Genomic DNA, 23,324 nt, shown 5'->3' with positions numbered 1-23,324 from the left:
ATTTTCATTTCATTTATTTTAAAGTTTGTACTTAGATTTCTGGTGCAGAGTCTGATGAACGACCTGGAATGAGAGTCTTTAGTTATCATTCAAAGAAGTTTTTAGGTAACAGTAATGATTCAAATTATTTTAAAAAGCCGTGAAAAAAATATTTATTAAGTTTAAAATTTGGGTTGCAACATGAGTCCAAAAGTTCACTTTTTGGGTCGCATTCAGAATTTGTCCTTGAAAATCATGGAGCAGTGAGTAAAGAAAAGAGTGCAAGATTTCATCAGGATATCAAGACATGGAAAGAAGGTAGCAGGGATGTTGGGATGTCAGTATAATGACGGAGCCAGAAAAATTTTACAAGTGATGAGCCACCAAATTAAGTTTTAGATGAAAATACTAAAACGACAAACACTAAAGAAATTAAATGTAAATCCGTGAACATATATTGTTTTCTTGACATATGCTTTAAAATATTAGACTGACAAAATATTTTCATATTAAATTTATTTGAAACAATATTGTATGCATGAACAAATTCTGTAAATTAATACATTTTAATTTAATTATTTTTCGGTTTTATACTTAAATGTGACGTGATGGAAACATTCTAATTATTTTATTGTAGGCCTACTCATAAACGCAAATAAAAATAACGATTAAATTTTTTTTTTATGCGTTTAATTCTACAGACCTGTGTTGTGTGAATGGAAAACATCATTAATCTTCGTGCTTGCAGCTGAAGTAAATCTGGGCCCGGTACTTGTGGCAAAAAAAGCATTAGGGAAGAACATTGTTGCTGCTTAATTTATTAGAAGAATAACCAGCAACGCTACTCCTTTTGACGCATTGGTTCGCTTCTACCGCCTTTGGAAGTTCACCTTTTGGGTCCCAATTGGAGAGGGGTCTGTGTAGTGTCTGCAGCCAGGTACTCTTGCCCAATTGACTGAACAATCACGATAGCCAGGTGGATTGGTGCGCTTCATGTGACGTCACCGAGGACGAGCCTATGGCCTGCGGCTCACGCGCGGTTAAGGGAGTTTTTTCGTTGTTGTCGAGCAGCAGTTACAGATCGATACTGTTTTAAGAGTGAATCGCATTTATTTTTAAATAAGGCCGAATGAGATATGTGCATTATTCAAACAAGACGGTGGCACGACAGTTAGTTTACTGGAAGAAAACTACAAACACTCCCACAATGCTCCACGCTGCCGTGTTTTGCTGTCAAGGAAGCGGACACGTGGAGCTCGTTGCGCTGCAACAGTTACCTACGTCGATAATATTTTCACTTGCGGAAGTTAAGCCGGTCTTAAGCTACCACTAACTGATACAGATTGCTAGTCATATACGATTCATTCGTGGCAGTAAAGTATACGTGCTTTTGCTCACTTTTCTTGCAATAGTTATTTTTAACGCAAGTTTGCTAAAATATTAAACTTATGGCAGTAAATGAACGGGGTGGATGGGAGTCCGTCGTCATAGAGAGCCTAAGGAGTTTCAGAGACAGATACTTACAAAGTGTTAGAAATGTCAGTCGGAGTGATCATCTGAGGAGAAGGTCCCATGATGAAGCGCCCGCAAATGAAAGGCATTTGGAACGATTACCTGTAAGTACTGTAAGCACCTATTTGAAATTAATATTTTGGTCTGCTCGAGAGTGAGTTGGCCATCACTACAAAATATCAGTCTCATTCTTTGGTAAGATTTACATTTCTTACAAATACGTGATACATGAACTCTCAGTTTTGGCTAACGTAAGTTTGAAATATGTGAAAATAGCCACAGTTTCGGTCAACATTATTTGTCACCCTTTTATGTTTATCATGTTGACTATCTCCTGAAAAAAGCAGGCATTGAAACAGTTTTGGTCAATATACACTCATTTGTTTGATCTAGAACAGTAACATAAAAGAGTATGTATGGAAATAGTACTGTAAAAACTGCCGTGGCACAATTATTGGCAGCGTTTTGAGTGTTTCAGATTTGTCTGGTTAGGAGAACTTTCCTTGCAGTGAACTTGGCCAGATTACTAGTACTTCCCATGTTGTGATTCAACCAGTGAATAACGGCTTTAATGCTTGAAAAAAACTCTTGTATGCCCAATGTCTTGTTGAATATGCTGAAGTTGACAACTGTCTGAGACCAATGATAAAATGCAAAAGGTTACAATGCCAGCATCTTTACAGATATACAGTATGTTATTTTTTTCTTGGGAGAAGAAACATGTAAGTTGAACAAATATCTTTTTTTGTTGTATAACTTTAGATACTCAATTAAAATATTCTGATTATCAAAAGTTTTTTCCACCCACAGCCCAGACATGCAGGTTAGGTGCATTGGCGATCCTAAATTGCCCCTAGTGTGTGCTTGGTGTGTGGGTGTGTGTATCCTGCGGTGGGCTGGCGCCCTGCCTGGGATTTGTTCCTGCCTTGTGCCCTGTGTTGTCCGGGATTGGCTCCAGCAGACCCCTGTGACCCTGTGTTAGGATATAGCGCGTTGGATAATGGATTAATGGATGGTACATTTCCAATTTATCCTGAAGATATTGTACATTATATGCCTAAAGTGCATGGTTCCAAAAAAGCCAACCACAACTTTGCTGAATGTAACTTTACCAAAATAACATTTTGCTATATTGGTATCTTAAAGGTTAAGTACAAACACATCACAAACCTCCTGTTGATAATTTTGTAAAGCAGATTCTTAAAAAATAACAATTGAAACGCTGTAGTTCCCTAGGCCATTACTGCCAACCCTATACAGTTTCATGTAAATATTTGGACACCGTTATCCAAATTGCATATTTTGTTTTAATTCTTCTTGCAAAGGCATACAGACACATTTTTGTTGCACTTTACTTATACTGATTATTTTGACCTGTCATACAAGTTATGGAGTTTATGAGTCATTTCATTTGTCGAGACCTTCCATATTACCTAGCTGCTGCTGGAATATATAGGGGCTTTGAGCTGGTTTTCAATCCCCCTCACAGTGCATACCACAGGTCATGGTCTGGAAAAACAGACACACCTCTGTATACTGTAAATATAGGCTTTGTCAGGGCATATCATATCGTAGAACTTTTCTTCTGGCTTAAGAAGTCTTCAACCGGTATGGTCTTCAGCATGTCCGTTACACTCTTTTGGATGTTTTCTAAAGTCCCGAAATGACGTCCTTGAGGACATTTTTCAGTTTAGGAAAAAGTCACACGGACTGAGGTCAGGTGAATAAAGGGGCTGGGGAACCACAAGAATGCCTTTTGAGGTCAAAAATTCTGTTATGGAGAGGGCAGTTTTTCGGCACCATTTTGGCACAGACCTTTCAAATGTTCAGTCAAAATTGGATGAATGGTAAATCTGTTCAAATTTAATTGTTCACTCAACATTCTTAATGTTGAACGACGGTCTGATCTCACAAGAGTGTTCACACGTTCGATGTTTTCATTGGTTTTCGAAGTTGAAGTCCTCCCTGAACAATGTTCATCTTCAACATGTTTTCTGCCTTCCAAAAATGATTTGTGCCAGCAAAAAACGTGAGCTCGTGATAAAGAATGTTCCCCATAGGCCTGTTTTAACTTTTCAAACGTCACACTTGCCGTTTAATGGCACAACGTTGCTCCAAATTCCGTTGTTCCATTTTGGGTGACGCACAACCAAAAACACAACTTCGCTAATAGCAGTCACAAAAATCACGTAGTTAACGGAAGGAGTTGAAACTCGCACTGAGCTATGGGAGGGTACTGATACACATGCTCTATCAAGGACAACAGCGCAGCGTCAGATCGCTTGCAGTGTTGCCAGTCTCATTACTTTTCTGCCACACCTCGTGTATGTGAATCTCAGACTTCAGGCAGTCCTTACATTCAAGGGATATACAACAAAGTACTAAACATCTTTTTCTTCCTCTTCTTTTTCTTCTTTCGGCTGCTCCCGTTAGGGGTTGCCACAGCGGGTCATCTTTCCATATCTTCCTGTCTTTTACATCTTGCTCTGTCACACCTATCACCTGCATGTCCTCTCTCACCACATCCTTAAACCTCTTAAGCCTTCCTCTTGCCTGTCAGCTGTATCTTTAACATCCTTCTCCCAATATACCCAACATCTCTCCTCTGCACATGTCCAAACCAACACAATCTCACCTCTCTGACTTTGTCTCCCAACCGTCACACCTAAGCCAACCCTCTAATGTCCTCATTTCTAATCCTGTCCATCCTCGTCACATTCAATGCAAATCTTAGTATCTTTAACTCTGCCATGTCCATCTCTGTCTCCCGCTTTCTGGTCAGTGCTACCGTCTCACACCCATATAACAAAGCTGGCTTCACTACAGTCCTGTAGACCTTCCCTTTCACTCTTGCTGATAACTGTCTGTCACAAATTACTCCTGACATTCTTCTCCACTCATTCCACCCGGCCTGCACTCTGTTTTTCTACTCTCTTCCATACAAAGTACTAAACATGACTACTTTAATATATATCCCATTGTTATTTATGTCCTAAACATAATGGTGTTTTGAAATGGGAGAACTATGTGTAAACAGGACTGTCATTTCTAAACGGTGAAACAATCTATCCTTCCATCCAATGTCCAAAAAACCAATATGTACATATAACAGTTACCCTTTAATGAAATCTGAGAATGTACACTTTAATCACATTTCAATTGTTTATATACAGGTTTAAACTATGGACCTTAAGGTCAAGTTAAGGAAAAATGTCTCTGTCCCAAACATGGAGGACACTGTAATGTTGAAAGAAATATTTTCCTTTGAAAAATACCATGCATTCATCAACAGTCACAAGGGAATGGGCTGCAGAACAGGTGCAATTACTGAATCCATCTATCCAAAGTCTCCCTTATGTCTGCCAGCTTGTTACGCTCCCACATACATACTCTTTGGCCTCCAATTTCAAAGTGTATAACACAGGAGAGAATGCAGAATGCCCCAAGAGACATTATGGCAGAGAATATTTTCCTACCAGTGTAGGTACTGCAAAGGCTATTGTGTCTCACCTTTAGAACTTCACATTTCAGTAACAATCAGCGGCAGATTGTATGCTTTTAGGAGGATCATATCTACATCTTTGTACTTAACAGCATACACCCCGCTTTCCTAAGATTGCATCTCAAGAATCATACTTTCTATAGAAGTTGAGCTCATACAGAGCTCAAAGGCTGATTTTATGTCCGTGGCATATATGTTGGAGCTTGAAGCCATTTTGATTGTGTTCATAGTACTAAGTAGGCTCAGTCTTTCAGATGTGGGGCCAAGACCATAGCAGATTTTCATTTTTGAAAGCTATAGTGTCTGCTATAGTTAGATAAATGACAGGTTATCTATAGGACTTGGAAACATCAGAAGGGCCATCCTCAAGGGAATTACTTTCATCAGATTAGGATCCTTCATAGTCAAGGTCCTGTACAATGTCATCAGTCTCGGACACTTCCACTTCAGTTTCAGGTTTGTACATCTTGACACTGCAATTTTTCCACACTGTTCTTTGCAAACTGTTTTAAGCTGTTGTCAGGTTTCATGCGATTTGTGAATGAGTAACCTTTTTTAAGTGCATCTACAAATTTTCTATTGGATTGATATCTGGACTGTGACTCAGCCACTCCAGGATATTAACATTGTTGTTTATAAGCTATCCCTGTGTAACGTGGGCTTTATACATACAGTTGTTGTCTTGATCTGGAAAACAGATCTTCTCAGGTCTATGTTTCATTCAGACAATATCAGGTTTTCTTCCAGGAGCTCTCTGTATTTGGCTGCATTCATTTTAACTTTTGCCCTCCAAAGCATTCCAGTGTGTGCTGTACCATCATGATTTTTGATGGGGGTGGTGCGTTTTGATGATTTTCACAGAGTTGCTTGGAGTATTCTTTTGTTTTCATTCAGGTTTAAGTTAGGCCATGATGCTAACTCCTCACAAGCTGCACTGCCCAGATAAGGTGCATTTAGACTACAGTCATATGAAACCCCTTAATAATATTATGTAATTTCTAAAACCAGTTGGCTGCACCAATTATGATTTACATGAGTCATATTAAAGGTATTGTACTCATCCATCCGTCCATCCATCCATCCTCTTCCGCTTATCCAGGATCGGTTCGCGAGGGCAGCAGCTTAAGCAGAGAGGCCCAGACTTCCCTCTCCCCGGCCAATTCTTCCAGCTGTTCCGGGAGAATCCCAAGGCGTTCCCAGGCCAGATGGGAGACATAGTCCCTCCAGCGTGTCCTGGGTCTTCCCCGGGGCCTCCTCCCGGTTGGATGTTCCCGGAACACCTCACCAGGGAGGCATCCAGGAGGCATCCTGATCAGATGCCCGAGCCACCTCATCTGACTCCTCTCGATGCGGAGGAGCAGCGGCTCTACTCTGAGCCCCTCCCGGATGACTGAGCTTCTCACCCTATCTTTAAGGGAAAGCCCAGACACTCTGCGGAGGAAACTCATTTCAGCCGATTGTATTCGCGATCTCGTTCTTTCGGTCACTACCCATAGCTCATGACCATAGGTGAGGGTAGGAACGTAAATTGACTGGTAAATTGAGAGCTTTGACTTACGGCTCAGCTCTTTTTTTCACCATGACAGACCGATGCAGAGACCGCATCACTGCTGATGCCGCACCGATCCGCCAGTCGATCTCATGGTCCATTCTTCCCTCACTCGTGAACAAGACCCCGAGATACTTGAACTCCTCCACTTGTGGCAGGATCTCTCCCCCAACCCTGAGAGGGCACGCCACCCTTTTCCAGCTGAGGACCATGGTCTCGAATTTGGAGGTGCTGATTCTCATCCCAGCCGCTTTCCACTCAGCTGCGAACCGTTCCAGAGAGAGCTGAAGATCACGGCCTGATGAAGCAAACAGGACAATATCATCTGCAAAAAGCAGTGACCCAATCATGAGTCCACCAAACCTGACCCCTTCAACACCCTGGCTGCGCCTAGAAATTTGTCCATAAAAGTTATGAACAGAATCGGTGATAAAGGGCAGCCCTGGCGGAGTCCAACTCTCACTGGAAATGGGCTCGACTTACTGCCGGCAATGCGGACCAAGCTCTGACACCGGTTGTACAGAGACCGAACAGCTCTTATCAGGGGGTCCGGTACCCCATACTCCCGGAGCACCCCTCACAGGATTCCCCGAGGGACATGGTCGAACGCCTTTTCCAAGTCCACAAAACACATGTAGACTGGTTGGGCAAACTCCCATTCACCCTCCAGGATTCTGCTAAGGGTGAAGAGCTGGTCCACTGTTCCGCGACCAGGACGAAAACCACACTGTTCCTTCAGAATCCAAGGTTCGACTATCCGACGGACCCTCCTCTCCAGAACCCCCGAATAGACTTTTCCAGGGAGGCTGAGGATTGTGATCCCTCTGTAGTTGGAATACACCCTCCGGTCCCCCTTTTTTAAGAGGGGGACCACCACCCCGGTCTGCCAATCCAGAGGTACTGTCCCGATGTCCATGCGATGTTGCAGAGACGTGTCAACCAAGACAGTCCTACAACATCCAGAGCCTTGAGAAACTCCAGGCGTATCTCATCCACCCCCGGGGTCCTGCCACCAAGGAGTTTTTTGACCACCTCGGTGACCTCAGTCCCAGAGATGGGAGAGCCCACCTTAGAGTCCACAGGCTCTGCTTCCTCATTGGAAGGCATTCTAGTGGGATTGAGGAGGTCTTCAAAGTACTCCCCCCACCGACCTACAACCTCCCGAGTCGAAGTCAGCAGCGCCCCATCCCCACCATATACGGTGTTGACACTGCACTGCTTCCCCCTCCTGAGATGCCAGATGGTGGACCAGAATCTCCTCGAAGCCATTCGAAAGTCATTCTCCATGACCTCTCCAAACCACTCCCATGCCCGAGTTTTTGCCTCAGCAACCACCGAAGCTGCATTCCGCTTGGCCTGCCGGTACCTATCAGCTACCTCCAGAGACCCACAGGACAAAAAGGTCCTATAGGACTCCTTCAGCTTGTACTCATATTTATTATATGTATTGTACTCATACAAACAATTATTTTGTGTTATATGTATGTTATTAATGTAGACCACTTTACAGAGATTTGTTTTCACTTTGAGTCTTTTTCTGTTGATCAGCGTCAAAAAAGCCAAACGAAATCAACTGTGATTCAGTGTTATATAATAATAAAATTTGAAATCTTCCAACCAGTGAATACTTTATATAAGCATTGTAATATATGAAGCATTAATGTATGTATCATTTATATACCAAGCAGTTATTAAAAATGCTTGAGGTATCTAGTTCATTGTTTTTATAAGGGAGGTGATGTGTATAGTTATCTTAAAAGAATTTTGCAGTATGCATCAATTTTTAACATGTTTAAAATTGATAACTTGTCCCACACAATTGTGTCTTTATATTTTCTTTTAATCCTGTACATACTACACTTAATCTTATTCCATCTGATCAGAATATTTTACATAATAGATGAGTAGCACTGGGCCACAATTATTTGTTACACCTTCTGTTGTTTTTGTAATATTAAAACTTGTTTTCCAGCAGAATGCTTAAAATACAGATGCCAACGGCATCACGTTGATCGATTTTTTAAATCTTTTACTCTTCTGTTATTTATTATTACTTTTAAATGAACTCATATAAATTATTAAATACCCATAAACAAATTAACTATTTTGTTAATCCTACAGAGCATATGACTAAACTCCAGATTTGTAAAAACATCTAAATTTTACAGTGTTTTAAATTTTCTTATTCACCTTCATAAAAGGATAAGTGTCTGTATGTCTGTCTTTGTGTCCATCTGGTTGTAATGTCTCTCATTAAAAAAGGTTGAGCATCACAAATGTTTGTATTAATTAAATACATTGCATTTGTAATTTAAACAGATGGCATATTACAAACATTAATACTGCTTTTACAAATCCTATACCAAATAGCATATAACAGAATCACTGTTGCACTGCAGATGTTAAAAGTGAGGTCAATATAGATTACTTAGATTTCAATCCGTCTTAGACGGGTAGCACAGCTAGTATATTCTACGATGAATGTGTTTGTCAGGGACATCAAATGAAATACCCAGCTTGATTACAAGCAGCATAATGGATATGAAACATGTATATTCTTTTTAATGGCAGCTGTTGTGACCAATACATCAAGATTTCATTTTTAGGAGAATGTAAAATGTTGCTGTATAAACAAACATTGTCTGAATTTTGTTTCAGATTGACTTGCACCTGTATATAATGTCTTTCCTTTCACCTCAAGATCTTTGTCATCTGAGCTGTACAAGTCATTACTGGAACAGTACTGTTCATGATCCTTTACTGTGGCGATATTTCCTTTTAAGAGACATTCCTTTATGGTCATCTGTTAATCATAATTCACTACCCGACTTGGAAGTATTAACTAAAACTTCATCTGAATTGTTGGAAAATGCAAACCATGACTACATGTCACAGTAAGTACGTGATAGAGAATTTCTTTCTTTTTAAGAGAATATGCTGGTAACAAATGTATACTACATAAACCATATAAACTAAATTATTTTGTAGGCATATACACAGAATTTATTAAATTTCCATTTTCAGATTGGTCAGTGCTTTCTTTACAGATCCAGTGTCTGGGTTTGAATATTGAACTTTCACTGTGTGGAGTTTACATATGCTCTCTGTGTATGTTTAGGGTTTTCTCCTGGTACTTCTGTTTTTGTTCTATAATCCTAAATTTCTGAGTTGACCCACTGTTGGCTGCAGGTCGGTTTGATTAGTTATTGCAATAGACTGGTACCATATCAAGAGCTGATTTCTGCCTTGGGCCCCATGATGCTAGCAAAGGCTCTGGTCCCCCTATGAACACTGAATCATAGGTTTTATATGATTCAATGTTAACCTAAAAAACACAAACTCAAAAAAGTAATTTGCTGAAATGTATATATTAATCAAGGGTGATACTGATTGCGAATTTTACATTAGTACCAACTTATATAAACTGTTTTGATTTAGAAGGTGGTTTTATACCAAGAAATACATTTCTTGAGAATAAAATAATGCCCATAGATGTTCACATATCATATACCATGTTTTCTGAAACAAACATTACTTAAAAATAAACATGTAAATTATAGTTTTTAAAAAATAGGGGGCTCGCCAACTCCCAGGTGGGCGCTATGTGCCAGCCACTTCACGTCTCTGCCACTTGTGTATGCGGATTTCACTTTCACCAAACAACAAATCTTTTCATTCTCGCAGATACGCCTCTTCATTAGGAAGAAACACTACTTTTCCTTGATGGCAACACGAATTAGACGATCTACGAGTCTCTGAACAATATCTGCATACTTCTGTTATATCACCTATGTCCATATATTCAATCTCTTTTCGCTGTTCCGTTATTTCACTGAGTAATAATTTCCGTTTGTTAGCGCTCATGTGATCTTTACTATGAGTTTTTTGAGACTTTCAAATTTCAGTACTTTCATAATCTCTAACCTGCTCTGCATGTGTATCGAGCCAGCGTTTTTGAACCTCTTTATGACGTTGTGGGCGTGATTGTAAATGTTTGAGAGGAGGGTTGGACTTGTCAAAATCTCTTGGCATAAAGTCTCATCTCGCGGGACCTGAAATTATCTTTCGTGGGAGTTGAAATTATCTCCAAGAAAGTCTTGTCTCAGGATTTCCTTTTATAATAGAGAGATATTAACTCCAGTAAAGTAGTGACTGTTTTATTTTCTAACGCACCTTTTCCAGTATAGTAGGGTGCTGAAGCATATCCTAGCAGCATTTGATACTAGGCCAGAACCAACCTCAGAAGGAGTACACTTACATACTCACAACTCACTCAATGTAATTTTCACATCTTGGCATGATGAAACAAACTGGAGTATCTGGGGACCAGTTGTTTGCATTTTACACTCTTGCACACATCCACACTCATTGGTCAAATCAGAATCAACTATCCTAATGCCTAACTCTATAAGAATTTTAGAGAAAAACTCCTGGCATACACAAGCAGATCATAAAAAATTCACACAGGCAGCAAGTGGTCTAAGATTCAAACCATGAACTCTGAAGCTGTGAGGTAGCAGTGCTAAGCACTGTACCACCATCACACCACACTTGAAGGTTTTGTTGTAATTATATGAAAGTATGAACTTATCATCTGACAATTTTGGCAGATACTCATGTGCAATGTTATAATAATAAAGAAGTTTAAGAAAAGCTGGAATTGCACTAATTGGAATAGTTTTAAAATCGCAGCCAGCTCACAGGAAACACAAACTCATCCAGGATATCTTTTTAAAAGGTAGGGAAAGTAAATGTGTGCCAGAGTGAGTTGCCAGAAAATGGTTAAAGAAATAGTAGGGTTGACGATGGTTAATTTATCCAAGAGTACTGCTAAAAAATGCAGACAGATCCTTGTACTGTAGTCATATGATATCTCTTCTCATTGTGCTCTAAATTCTTCCTAAAGCTAATATGTAATTACTTCAGCAAATGTACTTTTTACTTTTGCACTGAGTGTTGCCTCCCTTCCCCAGCCTGTCATCTTTGGAACTGGTTTTGCATCATGAGATGCTGCCTACTAAAACACATGAAAAAAAATCTTAAAACTAAAAGAATAGGCAATGAGATACTTTTATTCTCTATTGTTTCTAAGAAAATTTTTTTTCAACATTTGTTAGTCCTCCCACCATATTGCAAATTAAAAAAAAGTATTTAATATTCTTTGTGTGTTTTTGATTCTGATCCATTGTAGGTCAAACAGGGTGAAGAATAGTCACGATTGTATTAAAGGTTATTTTCAACATAATGTTGAACAGTACCATTCCAATGCTGAGTTACAAAAACTGAAGACACTGAAGTGACCATAAATAGGTCCAAAAAATTTCTGGTTGTGAACAAGTTCCATTTGAAGTGAACAGTAAAGTCAAGTCATCCTGAGCAGAGAAACGTGAAGTGTTAAGCAGTCATAGAGAGCAACATGATCAAAGGTGTCAAAGTATTTGTTGATGTGAAAGCCAAAGGACAGGACAGGACAGAGTGTTGTTTTCTTCTTAGGCAATCTTTGTTTTCATTATACAGTATTTCTGTTTTCACTGTCATTCTGCTGACCAGCAAGTAACGGTTATATATGTAAATAAAGCTGATATTTATTGACAACTGCCTAAAATAATACAGGAAACAAATAATGCTAAAAAATGAGAAAAGATTGTACAAAATCATAAAATTTGTACTTGTTGCTACATGCACTAACCTCTTTGCAGTTAGTTATTTTTAAACTTGCATATAATGCATTCCTTGTATAGTTACTTTACTTTTTTAAGAAAAATAATTAGTATGTTTGTGTGAAATTGGTGCTTCACACGCAAAAAGGCTAAAGGTTGTGCATGTCTTCAAGACTTTGTCAATAGGTCTTTTTGGATTGCACAGTGAAATTAGCAAGGCATACTTTGCTGCATGACAGGTTGTACTGTAGCATAACAATGTTTACCAGTATTGTGATACATTAGTAATTGTGGAGAGCAGTGTTTGCTTTTAAAATCTATTTTAATTATATTTTAATACCTAATTTGTAACATTGTAATGTTTGTGTATTTTTATAGATATTTAAAAAGTTGCCCAGAGTGCAGAAGGTATGGAAAACCTAACAGACCTGTATATGGTGCAGTTACATCTTTCTTTCATTCCCTGGTGGTAAACACAGAGCCCAGGTTTGCTATGTTTGGACCAGGTTTGGAGCAGTTGGATGTTTCTCTGCTGACAAAGATGATGTATTCTCCAGAAGTGCTTCCAGTTGCAGGCCTGCCCCAAAGACAAATAAATGGTAAACAGGACTTTACATATATTTTTGTGACCTAACAAATATGATATACAAATACAAAACAGGTTTTTTGTTTAAACAATTTTTTTTAAGCCGCATTTTAAATTTAGTGATACATACAAATATTAAAAATGCTATCAAAATGAAATGAACTTTCATTTAATAACAACTCGCTGCTCAGTGCTAAGGAACATTTACCTTTTTTAGCTTTTTAACCAGGGCATCAACAAGAGGAACGAACCTTCATTTTAAATCTTTTCCACACCTGTCACTGTATTCAGAGACTAATGACAAATGTAAAAGGAAAAATGATTGTTCAAATGTTGCTAAAAATGTGTACAGTATGTTTAATACCAGTTAGCAGTATTAATGTAAGAATCTGGAAGATAAAAAACAGTTGTTCCCACACAGTTGATGACTCAGCAGGGATCATATTTAGAAAACTAGCACCTGGTAGCATTTTGGAATTGCATCCTAGCATTTATAAAAACACTTGGTTGGTATTATACATCAAGGTGTTTTGGAATGGCTGATAGAATAAAGTCCTTATTGGCAAGAAGAATGAAGTGGTGTTTTCCAGAAACCATTGGAATGCACAGTAGATTGGAACTGGATGTTTTGGTCATATGCAAGCCTTTGAGCACTCACAAAATCCACATTTTTGTCATTAGAAGGCAGTTACATACAAAAATAATCATACCTACTATAGTATATAGAAGTGGATTTTGATCCTGAAACACAGTCTTGCTGACCTTGATGCACTTGTTAAAATTAGAGATATGGTGAAAACTACCAAGTGGAAAGATATTTTGTAACAAAACTTGGCTGCTTCTGTCAAAAAAAACAAAACAAAAACAAAGCTTGTTTGTGGATCAGATCTTCCACGTTATGTAGATAATAAATTCATCTTAAGGTCAACAAAGAAGTGGCTGACTAAAAGAATGTGGTAATCCTAGGCACAATAACAAACCTCTTATAAATTTAAAAGAGTACAGTAATCCCTCCTCGATCGCGGGGGTTGCGTTCCAGACCCCCCCGCGATAGGTGAAAATCCGCGAAGTAGAAACCATATGTTTCTATGGTTATTTTTATATATTTTAAGCCCTTATAAAGTCTCCCACACTGTTTATAAATATTCCCCGCAGAGTTATACAGCATAATCCCTTTGTATTCTCTTAGATATTAGGTAAGATTCATTGAAATTATGTATATAAGTAAAACCTAAATATTATTTTAAAGATATTGAGTGTCTCCGATATCACGTTACAGCCATTACGATAGACATGCCACCAGCAATAAATACGTACAATGCAACAAAAATAGTATACAGTAAATGTGTGTACAGTGACACTAAACGTACGTACATGTACTAAGTACTGTAAGTAGAAAATTAATTATGGTTACTCACCAACAATGACACGATGACTTGTCCGATAACAATGAGTTTTATTTTACTGCACAACAAAAGAGAGCGTTACAGCCCTTAAAGGAGCCACTTCAGGCGATTGTGTAGCACTGCCGTTGTTCTTCTTCCTGCAGTCTTCAATCCAAATCCCTAAAGCAGATTCCATCCAGACTACTGCCTTATTACATCCACTTACAACTTGTTTTGCACCCTGGTTAAAAGGACACTGCGGCCGTAGATCTTATATTCCTTTCCTACTTTTTAAATAAAAAGAATCATAGCCTTCAACAAATCCCAAAACGCTTACCTTTTCGCAATCGTAACATCTTCCGCTTCGCTTGGGCACGGCCCCTGAAGCAGTAGCAGATCGATTTGGAGCCATAATGAAGGGCTTGACTATGCACAAAGATAAACACAAAAGAGCACAACTCTTTACACAGCGAAACACGTTGATGCTGAATGAGCGAGACGAGACTTCCTGGTTAACACTGTATTCAGCAAGCAGGAACTTAACTGCGTGCTCTGATTGGTTAGCTTCTCAGTCAGGATAACTTAACTGCGTGCTCTGATTGGTTAGCTTCTCAGTCATCCGCCAATAGCGTCCCTTGTATGAAATCAACTGGGCAAACCAACTGAGGAAGCATGTACAGGAAGTAAAAAGACACATTGTCCGCAGAACCTGCGAAGCAGCGAAAAATCCGCGTTATATATTTAGTTATGCTTTCATATAAAATCCGCGATAGAGCGAAACCGCAAAAGTCAAAGCGCGATATAGCGAGGGATTACTGTAATCCATGTACTTAGTCTTTGTGGTACTAGGGATTAGGAATAGTCCCAGATCGCTCCTCTTTGTACCAATAATTCTGAAACCAAGTTATTGATACAAAGAAATATTATTCCTTTTAAATCATTCAGTTTTGAAAAAATGACATTCTAATCAGAGATTGTTTTTCTACTCCTGTGATAAATATTATGTTGTTCATTTCATATAGCTTTTATTTTTCGTGTTAAGCAAGGTTACCAATAATTGTTGGGCTCCAAAATTGACAAATACAGTTGTGACCAATTTCTTTAATTGATAATTGAATTTTTCTGTGTAGTACATGAAATTAAATTACACTTAGTAATGTGGAATTTTAGAATGAATGTTTTGAATATATTGTGATTTAGTTATATCTTCATTGTTGTAGGAATTGGTTCAGGAATCAGTTTCATGTTTAAGAACCAGCAAAAGCTTAATATAATCACTCTCTACTCTGCTGTTAGGTGAGTATTCATTAAAAGATTATCTTGATGGAAATATCATAAAATAATGTATTACTTAAAATGTGTTGCTAGCACTTATTTTTATTATTTATATTTAATTATGATAACCAAAGCTTCTGTATGTATTGTATACTTAATTTTAATCAGTCAGACTATATGTATTTTGTCTTTACAGTTTTGAATATTGCAAAACACTTCTTTAAAGAAATGTTTACAACTAAATAAAAGCAAACTGTATATCATTTATTACATTTACATAGCCAGAAATTCATTTAACAAGGCAGTTGTTCAGAAAGCAAGAATAATACAATGAACAGAAAGTGCGACAGTTTAAACAATGTTATATATTAGATTATAGTAGAGTAGAGAAGACTGGATCTTCATCAGAGATAAGAATGTAAAATAGAAAACTTTAGTTGATAGTCATTTTGGGACATTTGCAGGAATTAGCTGTTTGTCAAGAGCAGTGTATTAGGGAAAAAAGTTGGATTCTGAGGATCCAAGTTTTTCCAAAATTCAAGCACCATCCTTAAGAAGGTATTTCTGGTTTTACTGTAAACATGTTTATAAACTTGGTTTACCAAACAATTTCTTTCTGACGTGGGCTTCTCTTACTTCCTGTATTTTACTTTTCCCTTTATTAGGAAAGAAAGGGAGCGTGCTCGAACAGAACAGAGCAATATTCAGAATCCAGCTTTCCTTCAGGGTGATGAAAGAGCCACAGAGAACTGTACAAGGAGGTACACAGTTATCCCTCTTGTGGAAAATGTCTGCAGTGTGGTTGATGGTTTCATTTATGTTGCCAATGCTGAGTCAAACAGAAGTAAGAAACATCTTAAATTCATTTCACAATATTACCTGTGTTAGTGTTGACATGTTAATTCAATGTTCAAATAATGAGTTCATGGTTGTAATGGAAAATTGACTTGAAACAGATGGTCGGTAGCCTTATTCTTGTTCCTGTTGCTAGTGCTTGGGTAAGGTCACGTCATTTAAATACTCTGCTGCTCCCTGGTAGTTAAAATAGTACTAATATATTATATTTTCAAACCTGCTTAATCCAATTCAGAGTTGCAAGAAGCCAAAGTCTATTCTTGTAGTGTATATGTGTGTGTATATAATATATATAAAATATATATATATATATATATATACACGAATATTTAAAACATTGCTGCCTTGCAAATGAATAAATAAAAAATCTTGATAACTAACTTACAGGTCGTACTTCTCTAATTGAGCCAGCATGCATACAAATTATGCCTTTCATAAGCTATCCTGTAATGCATTATATAAACAAAATACAATGATAAATATTATTTTTTGCTTGATTAAGAAATTATATGGAGAACTATGAAAAAACTGACAACTTTTTTTGAGGAGCTTGAGCAGTTTAATTGAGGATAGCTTATGTGAAATAAAGTCTTCCTCTCTGAATTAGTTTTCTACCTTGGTAAAATGAAATGCTAAATAATCAAACACTAGCTAACTGATTTGTTGATATTTTATTTGAAGTAATTCTTTTGTGTGTACAGTCTGTTTATTTTCTATGAGTTTCAAGTGCAAAAAAAATTGTCATATCTCTTAAAAAATGGGATCAAATCCTGGCCCTGTCTCTGTGTTTGTGGAGTTTGCACAATCTCTTTGTGTCGTCGTTATTTATTCATTTATTTTTTGTTTTTCAAGTTCATTTCTAAATTTCATAAATATGCAGGTTATGTTGATCGGTGACTCGAAATTAGCACTATGTAAACAAGCGTTAGTGTGCCCCTGAGTGTGTGTGCATTAAACGGTCTGGCACTCCATCAAAGGGTAGTTCCTACCCTGCACAAGATGTTGCCAGCTCCTCTCACGTCCGAAACTGAAGGATAGAAAGCCTTTTTTGGTGAATGATGTGTAAGGGAAGTTTGAGCTATTTCTTCATTAAGCACTGTTTAATGGTATATGTATTTTTGTTTCACTTTAGTAATGCATACTGTGTTTCTAGTTGGCATTGCAAAACCCCTCTAAATGCTTCTGCATATTAATATTTTATAGTGTTTACACACTAATAGTTTATAACCAAGATTTACTTCTGTGCTTTGGCCTGGTGCATACTGAAAAATACTTATGGTGTTTTTCTGACTGGTTCCTTGTTTCAATGTTTATTTGCCTTATTCCTTATTTATGTTTCACTTCCCAAAACCTTTTATTAAAGTAAAATGTATTTCAGCAATGGGAAAACATAATCTGCAGTACTACAGCATGACATGAATGCAGTTCCACTAGCAGTGATCTCATGCTAAAAACTGTGTGTGTCATTCAGTCTTTTACCACAATGTTTAGAATGTAAGAACAGATAATTTAATGGATACAACTAAATATACGGACAAACCCTGCCTGATGTATTATAACTGTGAAAGTCACTTAACTGCTGCACAACTTGCATGAATGCTAGATTAAAAAAAATGTAATAAAGCAAAGCATTTTGTCACGATCTATAGTATATACATGTAGAGAGAAGACAGAACAGCTTTTGACTACTTCCTGCTGCAGACATATTGGATAACTGAACAGCAAGGAACACCTTCTGCTTTTGTATTTCTCATTTATAAAACGTGTTTGACAAACTTGTTATTCTTGTTGGATTCTAGGTCATGAACGTGAAAATGAATTTGAGCAGATCCAGGCAATGTTATATCAACCTTATGCCACTTCAAACCGGCCTTTACTGGTTCTGTCTTGTATTTCAAGAGCAGGAGTAAATAAAATTCCTAGTATTTACATGGCACATGAATTACATTTAAATAAACTTTCATTTCCTTGGTTGGTAAGTATGCCTTCAAATCTGAGACATAATCCAATTTGATTATTCGTGCAGTCAGGAAAATATAAGTGCTCCTAACATTAAGTTCTGTACAGTATTGTTATTCTGTTATTCACATCATGAATTTAGACTTAAATTATATCAGTTTTCTCACCATGAGCTTCTATTTAAAAAATTGTTTAGAGGTGGAACATGTACTGGGAGTTGTAGATAGAAATCAGCATTCAAATCTACATGGGATGTTGGATGGCTACAGAGCACTTTTACTTATACAGCTGCACTCGGACATTGTAGTTTAGGATGTACAATAAAATGGCCATGTCTTTGGTTTCACTTGGTAGTCATTTTCAATGTGCATATGGGGAGAACATGGGAGGAATAGAATGCATTTCTTTGTGGGTGTGTGGGAGCTCCAGTAAAGCACAAAGTGAACAACATGTACAGGTACTCCTCACTTTACGACCTATTTGCTTAACGACCACTCGCACTTACGACCAACCGAGTTTCGACCTGCAATTTGGGGAATTCCCTTTCTCAGCTTGAGTGTCGGTCAGTGGCAAATGGTGACATGCGCACTGAGCGTACTATAGGCTTGCTATGTGCTTTTTCAGTCAGTTTCATTCCTACAAGCAGTCACTGTGTAACCTTGTTTTTTTTATATATTTGTAACCCCAAAATAGTTCAGATGTTGACGAAAAGAAAAAGTATGGCATCATCTGGAGAAATTGTTAAGAAACGAAGGAAAGCTATCGACCTTGAAATGAAAATAAAAATCATACAAGACTACGGAGCTGGTAAAACGGTTAAAGAAATAGCATGTGACTTGAAATTGGCACATTCGACAATTTTGAACGATTTTAAAGGATAAAGTTAGAGTGAAAGAGGCGGTGAAATCATCGACAGGATTTAAAGCCATAATAACTAGTCAGCGAAAAGGTCTTATTAAAGAGATGGAGAAATTATTGGCGATCTGGTTTGACCACCAGATGCAAAATAATATGCCGATAAGCCTTTTAATAATTCAAGGTAAGGCACGCAGTATCTTTGAGACTTTGAAGGCACATGAAGGCAAAAAATCGACAGAATCATTTACAGCAAGCCATTGGTGGCTTCAACGGTTTAGGCGGAGATTCAACCTGCATAATTGGAGAATCAGCGGTGAGGCGGCAAGCGCAGATGTAGAAACAGCAGAAAAATTTGTTGATGAATTGGATGGAATAATTAAAAAAGGCAGCTACTGCCCGAAACAGATATTCATTGTGGATGAAACTGGGCTTTGGTGGAAAACAATGCCTGAAAAGTCCTATATGCACAAAGAAGCTAAGGCAATGCCTGGTTTCAAGGCTTTTAAAGACAGGATCACATTGTTGTTGCGAGGGAATGCCGCTGGGTTCAAGTTAAAGCCTTTCCTGGTCTATCGCTCTGAAAACCCACGTGCATTAAAGAACGTTAGTAAAAACAGTCTGCCCGTTTACTATCGTGCAAATAAAAAGGCATGGATGATACAACCTTTATTTTAAGATTGGTTGTTGAACTGCTTCATACCCTCAGTCCAGGATTATTGTTTGGAAATGGGAGTTCCTTTTAAAATTATTCTCGTGCGTGATAATGCTCCAGGCCACCCCCAGCATCTTGATGATCTACACCCAGACGTACAGGTAGTGTATCTTCCTAGAAACACAACTGCTGTCCTACAGCCAATGGATCAGGGCGGTATAGCTAGTATAGCTACGTTCAAAGCGTTATCTTTGCGCACGACTTTTTCCCAAGCTGTAGCAGCAACAGAAAATGATGTAGTAACCCTTCGTGATTTTTGGAAAACGTACAGTATTTTAGATTGCATTAAAACATTAAATCAGCTTGGGACGAAGTGACAGATAAGTGTATGCAAGGCATATGGAAAAAATGCATAAAAAGTTTCGATCCTATATTCTCGGTGCAAGCTCCTTGCTTATCGACCAATTCGCTTAACGACGTAGTCATAGGAACGGAACTTGGTCGTAAAGTGAGGAGTACCTGTACTGTATTAAATTAATAAGATTTTTTTTTTCTGCTGCATTTTAAATTATAATAATGATACTTTGAAGTTATTCTATACAATAAATAGATAACTAACCTTTAGATATTTTTTCAGGTTCAAGATACTGAAGCTGAAACACTAATTGGACTTCTTGATGGGATTGAATGGTTATTACGAGAATCAGGAATTAATGTCTAGAAGTAAAGGAGCATACAAACTGAATTGTACAGCCTAGAAAACCTTTGAACATGTGTACACTGTTATATTTTATAAACTGTAAATTATGTAATAATATTATGTGTAAATAATTCACTAGCCTAAAGTTTTGTAACAAATGTGATATATTGTTGATAGTAGGAAAAAAAACTCTCCTCCTGTTATTTTAATTGACTCATGTTTTAAAATTAAAAACTTCTCATTGTTTCCTTTTTCTTCAACTAGCAGCCAAACAATAATGAGATGAAAAGAAAACCAAAAGATGAGCAGCTAACTTACGGTCTCAAATGTTTTTGGAGGGTCACCATTTTCACACTAACTAACCCCTTAAAATAAAAGAAATTTTTGCAGTTAATGAAACAGGTTATTTCAGCCTGTGACTTGATAGTGCTCTTAATAACCCACACTAGGCATATTCAAAACAGTGGATCTTCAAGGAACACCAAAGCGTTTTGTGGTCAGGAACAGATCAATATACTCAAACTTTCACTTTTTTATTCAAATATTTCATTATATTGTATGATAGACATTTAGGTGTGAACAGGATCAAGTTATTTGGTCATTTGATGGCTAACTTATATCTTATTGTTATATGGGTGTTGGTTAAAGAAAAAGTAAAGCATCTTTAAAAAAAGTAAGACAATAGAGATTTTACTAACAGTAATTGGTTATTGATAAAAAAAATGGCTAAAACGGAAACATGCAACCACATCAGTCCTCCAGCATCAGAGTCTGACACCCTGCTGTAAATGAACAAAACCAATTGTTTTTTTAAAAAAAATGTAGTGGTAGTCTTTTAAAGCTCACGAAGTCATGGAGGATGGGAATGTTTATATTTCAGTTTGATTCCGAAAACTTTTCTCATGGTTTGGTGTGCAGAAAAACTAGAATTAAACGTGTTGGTTACACAGTCACTTAATCACCTAACTAAAACTTCACAGGGAACACTGAAGTCTAAACAGACATCTTTATGAAAAATCTGCATGTGTGCTAAAAGGTTGTTAATGGTGTTACTGTATTTCACTCTTTCACACTTTCATACTTGGCTTTTTTGTTTCAATATTTTATTGACCTGAAAGGTCTTTACTGCAATAAGCCATTTTAAAATAAATGAATGGATTATTTATATTCTTCATTTTTTAAATTGGAACAGGTGGTTTTAGATAGTTATTAGTATATTTTACAAGTTCATATGCTCACCTAAAAATAAGTTCCTTTATTATGTGGTTTATTGTTAGCCAACACACACAAACACTATAGTAGGTGTTAAAGAATGAAATAAAATGAAAATTACAATGTTTAAGAAAAGTAGCGATTATTTTGTCTTAATGTCAGTTTAATTTCGTGAAGTATCTGTTGTGTAACAAGAAAGTGGTCAGGTTTCTTGATGGTGGCTGAGGTCTTGACTGTCTAGGTGGATATGGAAGGCCTGGTTTAGAGAAAAAACTACAAATTCTTAATGGCTTAATACATTTCAACATGACAGCACTCAGATTTTAGAACATCATACCATTCAGACGTAAAGCAAACAGCAGGCTTCTCTCTTTATCATCCTCTTCAAATATTACAGTACCTGCAAGAATGAGTCCAATAGAGGTTCTAGTTCTTCCAGATGCTACTTCTTTCTTCCTTCCTCTCTGTAAATAGTATACTCTGGTAGGGTTTTGATTACACACTTGGCCATCAGTTGTCTTGTTTTTAACTTGTCTCTTGAACGTTTGCATTTGAAAGGGGCCTTGTCTAACAACTCAGTTTCTATTATTTCAAGGACAGGTTACAATCCTTATATGTAAACACTAGCTAATGTTTTTTGTAAATACAAGAAAAGTTTGAAATTAAAACCACATGTATACACCACCAATTAAAGCACACAATAACATACAGTGATCTATTGAGTATATTTTCTGCACATTGCAGGTGAATGGATTCTGAATAAAAATCAGTTTGTGATAAACTTAATAGCAGTTGTTAACAAGAGGTTAATTAAATACATTAGCACACTTCATAATGTTTCCATCCATTATCCAACCTGCTATATCCTAACTACAGGGTCACGGGGGTCTGCTGGAGCCAATCCCAGTCAACACAGGGCGCAAGGCAGGAAACAAACCCTGGGCAGGGCGCCAGCCCACCGCAGATGTTTCCTGGATAAGTAATTTTATAAAAGTTGTTTCTTAAAAGTGTAACCTCCCAGAGATAATAAATAATCACTTTTCAAAATCTGAGAAAATTCACTGTAGTTAAAAGAAAAAGATACACAGGGCAAAATTTGGGGGTTCCAAAGTAATACATTGTCTCTTTTCTGACCAAGTGTGATATGTGTACAAATTTTGTTGAGATTGGACCATTTCTGTGTATAAAGAACAAACACACCATTGAGCTTTATATATTAGATGTACAGTATCTTGCGAAAGTTTTCATCTCCTCAGTGTTTATTCTGTTTTGTCACATTATGACCTGGAATTAAAATGGAATTTTGGAGGGTTAGAACTATTTGATTTACACAACTGCCTACCACTTTGAAGGTGCAAAATTTAATATATGATAAGACAAAAAACAGAAATCATGAGTATACATAGGTATTTACCCAAGAGTCAATACTTTGTAGAGCTTACTTTAACTGTAATTCCAGCTCTAAGTCTCTTGAGGAAAGTTTGTGTCTATTAGCTTCACACACGTAGCCACTGGGATTTTCTCCCTTTCCTCAAGACAAAATGGCTCCAGCTCCTCCAAGTTAGATGGTCTGCATTAGTGTACAGCAGTCTTCAAGTCATACCACAGAATTTCAGTTGGATTGACATCTGGGTTTTGTC

At 37.4% G+C, this 23,324-nt stretch overlaps 1 protein-coding gene across 2 annotated transcripts; it reads left to right on the top strand.

Annotated features, from left to right (window-relative positions):
- Window positions 1–1,000: 1,000 nt before the first annotated feature.
- Window positions 1,001–21,800, top strand: fbxo4 (F-box protein 4). 2 transcript variants are annotated; one of them, XM_039758618.1, is made up of 7 exons: window positions 1,001–1,595; window positions 9,201–9,436; window positions 12,581–12,801; window positions 15,394–15,469; window positions 16,114–16,292; window positions 18,103–18,278; window positions 20,410–21,800. In XM_039758618.1, exons 1-7 carry the CDS (start codon window positions 1,428–1,430, stop codon window positions 20,491–20,493), a joined length of 1,140 nt encoding a protein of 379 aa, XP_039614552.1. In that variant the 5' UTR covers window positions 1,001–1,427; the 3' UTR covers window positions 20,494–21,800. The 2 variants fall into 2 exon arrangements, with proteins under 2 accessions (XP_039614552.1, XP_039614553.1); XM_039758619.1 differs by lacking the exon at window positions 1,001–1,595 and adding an exon at window positions 5,398–5,449 and having other exon boundaries at window positions 9,244–9,436.
- Window positions 21,801–23,324: the final 1,524 nt, after the last annotated feature.

This window comes from Polypterus senegalus, chromosome 7 (assembly GCF_016835505.1).
Source record: "Polypterus senegalus isolate Bchr_013 chromosome 7, ASM1683550v1, whole genome shotgun sequence".
Lineage (NCBI taxonomy): Eukaryota > Metazoa > Chordata > Cladistia > Polypteriformes > Polypteridae > Polypterus > Polypterus senegalus.
The sequence above is the reverse complement of the archived record's forward strand: the minus strand, read 5'-3'. Positions and strand labels throughout refer to the sequence as shown.